The 11,834-nt window shown below is 34.7% G+C and overlaps 1 protein-coding gene across 1 annotated transcript in view; it reads left to right on the forward strand.

Moving 5' to 3' along the window:
* The window catches only part of LOC139497230 (uncharacterized), a 67,997-nt gene extending 57,328 nt beyond the window's left edge, over positions 1-10,669 (forward strand). Inside the window, exons 8-9 of the mRNA XM_071285358.1 lie at positions 6,808-6,981; positions 10,313-10,669. Of these exons, the coding sequence (XP_071141459.1) occupies positions 6,808-6,981; positions 10,313-10,536 (398 nt within the window). The 3' untranslated portion in view covers positions 10,537-10,669. The remainder of the gene's footprint in view (positions 1-6,807; positions 6,982-10,312) is intronic.
* Positions 10,670-11,834: the final 1,165 nt, after the last annotated feature.

The raw sequence follows: 11,834 nt of genomic DNA on the forward strand, positions 1-11,834 counted from the left end.
TTGATCAAATTTAGAGCAAAGATATATAACTGCAATTTCTTGGACAATTTCAATCATAAGTGTTTATCAAATATTTTTTTTAAAAGTTCAACCAAATGTTATGAAACTTATACACAATGCTTATTACCACAAAACACAGATCAAGTTTGAATTTCGATGGCGTCATTTTAACCGCTCTAGAGTTATGCTTCTTTACAAATGGAAAAATTGCTGAACTTTTCGTTTCCGTTCTCAAACTAAGCTTAGCCTCAACGAAATATTTTGAAACTTATACACAATGTTTATTACCACAAAACACAGATATGTTTCGAAATTTGGTGGCGTAAAAGAACAAAAAAACAAACACACCCATAATTAAACTGTCAATTGTTCTTGAACAATTGAGAGGTCTTTCCTTTTGTAATGTAAAATACATGTTCCAACAGACGTCAAATGTATTCAAAAGGTCAAGGTCAACCTTAAAAAGCTCAAAAACACACTAAAAATCCTTTATATAAGGTGAAAAACACTAGTAAAAACTGATTTTGTGTTTTCAGAAACCTAAAACAGGGGTTATGCCCCTTATAGAAAGGTCAAATCTCTTTGGTCAAAATGTAACAAAGTTGCGCCATAATGATCCAAACATTTTCCACTATTTAAAACTTCTGTAAGTATAATGGTTCCTGAGATTATCCTATAACAAGGTGTTAGGTCAAAGGTCAAGGTCAACATACAAATTTGACCTTGAGATATTTTTCAAAGATACATAACATGATGATGATTGGTGAAGATCCTAGGTGTCTAAGACTTACGGTTTCTGAGTTTTGGTGGCCAACCGACACCGGTTAATTTTCATAGGGGCATAACCCTACCAATGAGTCGTTGAATCTTTTCGATCCAAATGTAACGAAGAACCGGGGTCAGGTCCTGAACAAATTTCACCCTTCGTTTTTTTTCTACTTATTACGGTTACGGTGTTGGAACGATAACAAGGTTTTTGGGTTTCAGAGGGATTACTCCGAACCGACAAAATATTTCGACTCACAGGGTGAGTTCCGGATAGGTATTCATGACACCGATACAAAGTGTGAACATGAAAGCGACACGTCTTACGGTTACGGAGGGAAATTTTGTCAAAGTTTGGCGGAACAAGAAGAATAATAATAATAATAATAATTAAACTGTCAATTGTTCTTGAACAATTGAGAGGTCTTTCCTTTTGTAATGTAAAATACATGTTCAAATAGACGAAGAATGTATTGAAAAGCTTTAAAACACACTGAAAAACCTTTAAATAAGGTTAAAAACACCAAATTCGCTATATGGGACATGACCTTGACCTTTGACCTTTTGACCTTTGTCAAGGTCATTAGTCCCCAATGTCATTGCCGAAGACCCCATGGGTCTAGGACCTTTGGTTATATAGTAAAAGATGATTTTGTCTTTTCAGAAACTTAAAACAGGTGTTATGCCCCTTAAAAAAAGGTCAAATCTCTTCGGCCAAAATGTAACAAAGTTGTGCCGTAATGACCCAAACATTTTCCACTATTTAAAACTTCTGTAAGTATAATGGTTTCTGAGATTATCCCATAACAAGGTGTTAGGTCAAAGGTCAAGGTCAACATACAAATTTGACCTTGAGGTATTTTTCAAAGATACATAAATTGATGATGATTGGTGAAGATCCTAGGTGTCTACGACTTACGGTTTCTGAGTTTTGGTGGTCAACCGACACCGGTTAATTTTCATAGGGGCATAACCCTACCAATGAGTCGTTGAATCTTTTCGATCCAAATGTAACGAAGAACCAGGGTCTGGTCCTGAACAAATTTCACCCTTCGTTTTTTTTCTACTTATTACGGTTACGGTGTTGGAACGATAACAAGGTTTTTGGGTTTCGGAGGGATTACTCCGAACCGACAAAATATTTCGACTCACGGGGTGAGTTCCGGATAGGTATTTATGACACCGATACAAAGTGTGAATATGAAAGCGACACGTCTTACGGTTAACGCGGATAAATTTGTCAAAATTTGGCGGAAGAATAATAATAAACAGAAGAAATACAGTAAGGTCTTTCCCTTTTGTAAAAGGAAAGACCTTAATAATCAGAAGAAATACAGTAAGGTCTTTCCCTTTAGTAAAAGGAAAGACCTTAATTACTATTTGTTATTTGTTATTGAACAATGAGAGCACTTAAGATTGCAAGCAATTTCTATTGACATTATTTAGAAATATATGTCTTTAACTTTAAAAGAAAAGAAAATGTCAATAATTAGTACATTGACTAATATATATTTACAAGCGAGGGCATCTGTGGCCCTTAGACACATTTCTCCATATATTTTATTTTGGTTCATTTATTATGTTTCAGAGTTCAGTGTGGCGTCTATTTAGCTGACCTAGTATACATTACAGTTTAGGCACCATATAAAGCCCTCTTTGGGTGCAAAATGTGCTTGTTGCTTGCTGCTTTATAGACCCATGGTGGCTTCGGGCTGTTTTCTGCTCTTTTGTCGGGTTTTTGTCTCTTTGACACATTCCCCGTTTCCATTTTCCATTCTATATTAAACAATATACATACCCTCTGCAAACAGAGTTTTTGGTAAAAAGGAATCACCCTGTCTGTCCGTCCGTCTGTTAGGGACAAATTCTTTATGTTTTGCTTGTTACACTCCAAACTGACTGTAGAATAAAAGATCACACATTTTTAATCTGTTTATTTTACACAGAATTATGCTGCTTCCACCTTTTAGAACCAATCTTTTCATTCCAATCAATGGTTTATTGCATCTACATGAAAAAGTATAACAATAATACTGAAACTTTGTACAGTTAGATTCAAATATGTAAACGTGCATTGATCGAGTTATTTTTAGCTACGCCCCTTTCCACTTCAACATTTTTGCCGAACAGACCCTGTCAAAGCAGCTTCCCCTTAGATTGCAGGAATTATAAAGTCTTACGGGTTAAACGGAACCCTTTACAAATTTTATATTTATGAAACATACTTTTTCAACTTTCTTTCGTGATTATATGCACTTATCAGTTGCTATTCCAATATGGAGTTTCCTCAATTTCGAATCATGTATAAATTATATAAAATGAACTCAATATCTTGTCCAGAAACATAGCTATTTAAACTATAAATGATATTTAAAGGACTACATACATCTAAGAAAACTTCGTATCAAACATTAGAAAGGGTGCAAATTTATATTATCAACCTTATTGAATGATGTACTTCAGTCACTAACATATTCAAACCTCAATTCACTTCTGTAGTGATAAAAGTCCAGCTTAGTGGACAGTTCTATATACAATGTAAAATTGGCAGCTGTGGTATGATTGCAGATGAGGCAACACTGTCCATCTGAGACTTAAGATGGGGACGAAGTCCCCATTAACAGTAGAAAATTCAAGAAAAAAAAAATTTGGGAAAATTTCCTGAATTTTTCATTGTACTAATGAACTCAAAATCGTTCAAATCTTCTTTTTTTTTCGTCTTTTTGAAATCCCGGACCTGCGCAGAAATCTACAATGTACTTCCTTTTTCTGGTTTTGTTTGTATGAATCTTTGAGTAGAATATATATTTATCAGTCTAGTATAAATAGGAAGAAAAACAATACCAATTTCATTTTTAATAATTCCTTGATATGAAAAAACGTAAACTGATGATAGCGTTTCTTTGTTTACATTGCATATGACGTCATAACTTAAATAACGTCACAACTAAAATCCCTAACAACAGAACCAAAATCGGAAACGTTACGGTATTTCCGTTTCTTTTTTTTTAACAAATATTTAAGTTACAAAAAAATAATTCATACAGACTTCGTCCCCATTTACAGGTAATGCCTGCCTCATATTAATGTAGATGGTATCAACTTGAGGTCAATTTATGGCTTCACAAGATTGTAATCATTTGAAATAAGTGCAAAACGACAAACGAAAAATAAATATTGTAGGTGAATTTACAGGGCCGAAGTTTATATGAAAACGAAACGGTCTCCTTTCGTGTAAGAGAAAAAAATATTACCTTACATCATTCCTTGTTCCTTTTACTATTTAATTTAGAAATCTATGACAGTAAATACTCGGCTTTGGGCATTCAAATTCGTTTCGTTTTTTTATGCAAGAAGAAATATGTTCAAAACACTTAAGCTCCTCTTGAACGTTCAACAAAGGTGTGAATTACCGGTCACCATACATATGTCATTATACAAACAAATATGTTTACACAGCTTTATTCTCTTATGATAATAATTAGATTGCATAAGAAATACATCTGATTTGAATTGCTATCATGTTATCATAAAGTCTGCATCTTTTGAAATTTCTTACTAAAGTCTTTTGAACTTCGAGACATCAGGGTCAGTTTACATTGATTTTAAATTGATGGGACTATACAGTTTACTCCACTTAACCGTATATTCGAATCAACCGAGTTCCACTCATCAGAGGTAGATATACATTGATCAACGGGGATGTTACTAGGACCAAGAAATTACTTCGACTCATCCGACTTTTCGACCCAACCCGGCAACCGATTTTGACCAAACGAGGTTCGACTGTATAATGCCTCATTAAATTTCTCTTAATTGTTGATCTTTTTTTGTTGATATGTTCGGCTCACCTGGCCCACAGGGCCAAGTGAGCTTTTCTCATCTCTGGGCGTCCATCTTCCGTCTTCGTCGTCCTATAGTTAACTTTTTACATTTTGGACTTCTTCTCGAGAACCACGGAAAGGAATGAAAGCAAACATGGCATGAATGTTCCTTATGAGGTGTTGACCAAGTGTTGCTACTTTGTAGCTGATCCATCATCCAAGATGGCCACCAGCTGGGGACTTCGTTTTACATAGGATTCTATGGACAATATATACAAACGTCTTCTTTTAGAGAAACACTGAATGCAATGAAACCAAACATGGCATAAATGTTCCTTATGAGGTGCTGACCAAGTGTTGTAACTTAGTAGGGAATCCATCATCATTTAAGATGGCCGCCAGCTGGGCTCTTAGTTTAACATAGGACCCTATGGGAAATATATACAAATGTCTTCTTTAAGAGAACCACTAAATCGAATGAAATTAAACAATGTATGAACGTTCCTTATGAGGTGCTGACCAAGTAACTTTGTAGGCGATTCATCATCAAAGATGGCCACCAGAGGGGGGGGGGATTGTGCCTGATATTCATATGATAAAGACATAATCTTTCAATCAGTGTAATTGAAGTCTGGAGCTGGCATGTCAGTTAACTGTTAGTGGTCTGTTGTTATTTATATATTATTATCATTTTGTTAAGTTTCTTTTGTTACATCTTCTAACATCAGACTCGGACTTCTCTTGAACTGAATTTTAATGTGCGTATTGTTATGCTTTTACTTTTCTACATTGGCTAGATGTATAGGGGGAGGATTGAAGTCTCATAAACATGTTTAACCCCGCCGCAGTTGTGCGCCTGTCCCAAGTCAGGAGCCTCTGGCCTTTGTTAGTCTTGTATTATTTTTAACTTTAGTTTCTTGTGTATAATTTGGAGTTTAGTATGGCGTTCATTATCCTTGAACTAGTATATATATTTATTTAGGGGCCAGCTGAAGGACGCCTCCAGGTGCGTGAATTTCTCGCTGCATTGAAAACCTATTGGTGACCTTCTGCTGTTGTCTGTTTTATGGTCGGGTTGTTGTCTCTTTGACACATTCCCCATTTCCATTCTCAATTTTAAATGTCTTCTTTTAGAGAACCACTGAATGGAATCAAACCAAACATGGCATGAATGTTCTTAATGAAATGCTGTCTAAGTGTTGTTAGTTTGTAGCCAATCAATCATCCAAGATGGCTTCAAACAGGGGACTTAGTTTAACAAAGGACCCTATGGGAAATACATACAAGTGTCTTCTTTTGATAAACCACTGAATGGAATGAAACCAAACATGGCATTGATGTTCCTTATGAGGTGCTGACCAAGTGTTGTTAGTTTGTAGCAAATCCATCATCCAAGATGGCTGCCAACAGGGGCCTTAGTTTAACAAAGGACCCTATGGGAAATATATACAAATGTCTTTTACTAGAAAACCGCTTAATGGATTGAAACCAAACATGGTATGAATGTTTCTTTTGAGGTGCTGACCAAGTGTTGTTACTTTGTAGCTGATTTGTCATTGTCCTTATAAAGTAATTTTCTACAATTTCAATGAATTTATTGGTCGTTTCTGTAAACTTTACAAAAGTCTTCTGCTTTTAATTAAATTACAAGGCCAATATTAAACAAAATTTGGCCTCAATCATTATTAGGGTATCTGTTATGATTTTAATATATTTATACATGATTTACAAAACCAAAGTAGAATCAGGTGAGCGACACAGGCTCTTGGGAGCCTCTAGTTTAACTTACCTTTCCAAACGGCCAAGTGAGCTTTTCTCACCACTTGTCCGTTGTCTACAGTTTTTTACCCGTCGTAATCTGTTAGTTTTTACAAAAACTTCTTGCCTGAAACTATTTGGCCAAATGAAACCAAACATGAACAACTATAAATGATAGATAAACAATTTTTATTGCAAAAAATGATCAACATGACAAGATATCCAAATAAATATTTGTTTGCTGAAATTGTTTGTAGACCCTTGATAGGAGTGATTGTCCTTACATGACAATTTTGTTTTCCTTTTCTATGTTTTGGGCAAAAAGGTAGTGAGAAACTTAAAATTTTATGTATGCTTCTTTCTTTTATGTCTGTCCCAGACTGATTTAAAGCTTATTTTGTGTTGACTAGTTAGTCTACTATCTTCTGTTGGTTATTTATGCTGTTGAGTTCAATTTTAGGTAAACCAAAGCTATTTCTCTTTCAATACTGTCGTGGACACCAAAAACAAATGAAGGTTGTGGTTCCTGACAGTGATGAGCCATCCGGATCCATAGGAATAGACAGTAACGATGCCCTAGTGAATAAAGTGCCAACAGATGCTGACATTCTAGTAGCACATGCAACAACCCCAGGTAAGATTTTACTTTCTACAACTGCAAGGTAAAATATTAATAAAATGTTTTACCGGAATAATAATTGGTAGACTGTTCTTAAAGATATCTTCTCTGTAAGTTGAAAAGTCACAATAGGAGCGATCCGAGATAGATTTAGATTTAACAAGAAGGTTGACAAAAGTTGCATCACATCTTTATTCTAATTATCAAACAAGGGACTCAAGCAAATTATATGATTTTTAAAAAAATTCAACCTCAATTTTCTATTTTGACCACCTTAGCCAATATATAGTATAGACATCATCCTTTAAATCAAAGGTTTCATGTAAGAAGTGTTGTATTGATCCAAATATTGCATTAATTGTTTTCACTTTATCACATGACTTTTGTGTGTAGAATAAAATGAGAGCACAGCAAAACGGACAATTTCAGACCTAAACAATGTCCAATGGTTATAGAGCAGCTGGAAATCACTTTAGCTTATTATTGTGTCAATACCAAACTGCAAAAAAACATTATTTAATAAACAATGATCATATGGTTGCCTTGAGCTCAATATTTTTAGGAAACATTGAGTGCAACCCAGATTTATGAGTGTGTGATACATTTACTCTCTTTTTGATAGACTACTGTGTTAACTTTTACCAAAATAAAATGAAAGGTTCTCTACAAATGTTGATCATTTCGTTTAAAATAGATAAGAAAATTTTCACATGTTGCTATTTGTGACATTAATATGCAAATAGATATAGGAAGATGTGGTGTGAGTGCCAATGAGACAACTCTCCATCCAAATAACAATTTAAAAAGTAAACCATTATAGGTCAAAGTACCGCCTTCAACAAGAGCCTTGGCTCACACCGAACAACAAGCTATAAGGGGCCCCAAAATTACTAGTGTAAAACAATTCAAACGGGAAACCAATGGTCTAATCTATATAAATGACTATATTAAACAAATGTTCATCTTATGCAGATTTGGTGGTAATCTTTCATTCTGGTTAGCTAGTTTTGTGAAATTTTCCCCTAAGCTACATATCAAATATTTAGAAACTTCAGACGATTCAGATTGTCACATAAAGATGATTTTGTGGTAAACAATGAGACAGTGTCTGTTCATAGTTACCATACAATGAAAGCAAGCAGTTTAAAGTAATGTTCATAGTTACCATACATTGAAAGCGGCAGTTTATAAATATGTTGTTGTCCCCACAGACAAAGCCCCCAATAACATCGGTTTTGTGTGTAAAAGTCATTACATTAACTGCTTGATAAACGAATTATAGGTATTGACAATTCACTTGGAAACTCAACATATACCCTCACGACACTTACCAAAGAGGAAATCCTGGATAATCATAGGGTGTGTTCTTTGTTCCTTTGGAATTTCAACCAAAGATGAAGAACTGGATCTTCCATCACTGTATTAGATACCTAAACTACATAAGTGTCCTTACAAACAACGGTATATTGCTGGGTCTTCCAAGGGCTCCACGAAACCTCTTTCTAAATTATTAACATCTATTGTATCAGCAATCAAAGACGGGCTTCAAAGTTATTGTGAAACTGTCTATTCTAGAGTGGGCGTGATTCAGATGTGGATACTTAAAAAGTTCAAAGATTGTTTAGAGTACATACAATCTAACTCTCTTTCATCTTGTAACAGTATTAAAACATTTGACTTTTCTACTCTTTATACAAGTATTCCACATTCCAAACTAAAAGACAAATTGAAAGAGTTGGTATTGCTTTGCTTCAAAAAAAATAATGGCCAACGTAGATACAAGTATCTTGCCTTAGGAAGGAATAAATCCTACTTTGTAAAGGATCACTCTGATTCAAACAAAAAATTCTCTGAAACTGATATTATCAAGATGCTTGATTTTTTGATTCACAACATATTTGTTAGGTTCGGAGGACGTGTTTTTCAACAGACTGTCCGCATTCCAATGGGAACAAACTGTGCCCCTCTACTTGCCGACTTATTTCTTTATTATTATGAGGCTGACTTTATGCAGGAACTTCTTAGGAAGAAAGATAAGAAGTTAGCGATATCCTTTAACTCTACTTTCCACTATATAGATGATGTTCTTTCACTTAATAATTCAAAATTTGGTGACTATGTGGAACGCATCTATCCCATTGAACTAGAGATAAAGGATACTACAGATACAGTTAAGTCGGCTTCATATCTTGACTTACATCTAGAAATCGACAATGAGTGTCGGTTGAAAACAAAACTTTACGACAAAAGAGATGATTTCAGCTTTCCAATTGTGAACTTTCCATTTCTAAGTAGCAACATTCCAGCAGCACCTGCATACGGGGTATATCTCCTAAATTGATACGATATTCCCGTGCTTGCGTTTCCTATCATGATTTTCTTGATAGAGGGTTGCTGCTCACAAGGAAGCTATTAAACCAAGAGTTTCAAATGGTGAAGTTGAAATCATCCCTTCATAAATTTTACGGACGCCATCACCAGTTGGTTGACCGTTATGGAATAACCGTTTCACAAATGATATCGGATATGTTCCTTACGTCGTAACTTCAATCCCCTTCCCTTTCATGAATGTGACCTACCGAATTAGACTATTTACCGGATTTGATATCACATAAGCAACACGACGGGTGCCACATGTGGAGCAGAATCTGCTTACCCTTCCGGAGCACCTGAGATCACCCCTAGTTTTTGGTGGGATTTTTGTTGTTTATTCTTTGGTTTTCTATGTTGTGTCATGTATACTATTGTTTGTCTGTTTGTCTTTTTCATTTTTAGCCATGGCGTTGTCAGTTTGTTTTAGATTTATGAATTTGACTGTCCCTATGGTATCTTTCATCCCTCTTTTATAGTAATGTTTAAAGTTACCATACATTAAAAGCAGGCAGTTTATAGTAATGACCTTGTATGTCTGTCTGTCAGTTTGTTGGTTCCTTCTTTCGTGTTTAGTCTTTCGTCCTGCTTTTGTATCTGCAACTGCTTCTGAACCGTCTGAGAGAAATGTATAAAACTTGCACAGAATCTAACTTGCATGATGTACATGTACTTTTGCACCTCTTGTCTCATATCTTCATCTGGATGATTGTCGGATTGACTTTAGCATGACATTGACTATAGTATGTGCATCCGCTTCTACTTTTTAGCACAAACACTGAATTAATGAGATATCATACAAAGGGTGATTTGTCCAAAATTGTTTGTTTTCTTCATAATTGTCACTGTTTCACTATAATACACGGCTTTTCTTTTTCTTTTAATTTATTTATTGAATTTTATTTAATCTGATGCATTGCACCAGCAATACAGTTTAATTTTACTTAATGTTTACATCATATTCATATCATTACAGGTTATTATTCGTTTCGCGACACAGAGGATGGCGCATACTTCATTCAAGCATTCTTGTCTATTGCTAAGCAAAAATACAAATTATGTCACGTAGAAGAGATGTTAATAGATGTGAGAAGGAAATTGGCCAAGAATCCGGAACATGAAATACAAGTTGGGCGCTTTGCCGGATCATGTCAGACGAGTGTTTCACAGTCAACATATATAAAGAAATTTTTCTTGTAAATAAATGTGAATCAAACGTTTAGTAATGGAGCTGGCTAACAAGATACATCTGACGAACACGTTACTCTTATATTGAAATGTACGAATGTTGTTCTTTATGCTTATTAAAGATTTATACTTGTCGAACAGAAAATAATCTGAAATTTGACAATGAAAATAATAAAAACAAGATTACTCTTTTTAAAAGGCGAAGTGAGCTTTTCTTCTCACCTGGCGTCCGTCGTCTATTGTTAACTTTTACAAAAATCTTCTCCGCTGAAACTACTGGCCCAAATTTAACCAGACTTGGCCATAATCATCATTGGGGTATCTAGTCTGCCAACCAACATGGTCGTAATGGCTAAAATTAGAACATAGGGGTAAAATGCAGTTTTGGGCTTATATCTCTGAAACTGAAGCATTTAGAGCAATCTGACATAGGGTAAACATTGTTTATCAGGTTCTGATCCATCTGCACTGACATTTACAGACGAATCAGACAACCTGTTGTTAGGTTGCTGCCCCTGAATTGGTAATTTTAAGGAAATTTTGCAGTTTTTGGTTATTATCTTGAGTATAATTATAGATAGAGATCAACTGTAAACAGCAATAATGTTCAGCAAAGTAAGATCTACAAATAATTTAACTTGACCAAAATTTTCAGTTGACCGCTTACGGATTTATAAGTCAATTTTTAACAATTTTTCGCAAATTTTTGTAATCTTTTACAAAAATCTTCTCCTCTGAAACTACTTTGCCATATTCAATCACACTTGGCTACAAACATCATTCAATTGGGGTTTTTTTTCTTCTTTTGTGTTTTGAGTGAAAACTAAAGAAGATAGAAATAAACATGACAAATAAAATGATCAGCAATAGAAGATCAACAAAATAGAGATTTTTGTCATGAATTCTATTCCTGTCTACAATTATGGAGAGTGTCCTTTGTTGAATATGCACATAGACCAAGGTGACCAACACAGGCTCTTTAGGGCCTCTAGTTTAATGTTGCTTTATTTTGTATCTCCTTGAAAACTTGAAGCCAACTGGTAAGAAATTGTTCCTTTATTCTGTAATGTAAAGTTACCCAAGTTACAGGGGTGATGCATTAATATAAAAGTATAATTTTAAAACCGGGCCAACATCAAGTGGAACTTTTATGTGATTCATGATGCATGTACATGATACCAACTGCTGACAATTTATTCCAAACTGTTTGTTTTTTTTAATAATTTTTATCATAAGTCATATTTAGAGCTTCTTAATTATGTGTTGATGTTGTCGGATTTCAATCATTCATGTTAATAGTTTAGTAATCA

Source organism: Mytilus edulis, chromosome 12 (genome assembly GCF_963676685.1).
Source record: "Mytilus edulis chromosome 12, xbMytEdul2.2, whole genome shotgun sequence".
Taxonomy (NCBI): Eukaryota; Metazoa; Mollusca; class Bivalvia; order Mytilida; family Mytilidae; genus Mytilus; species Mytilus edulis.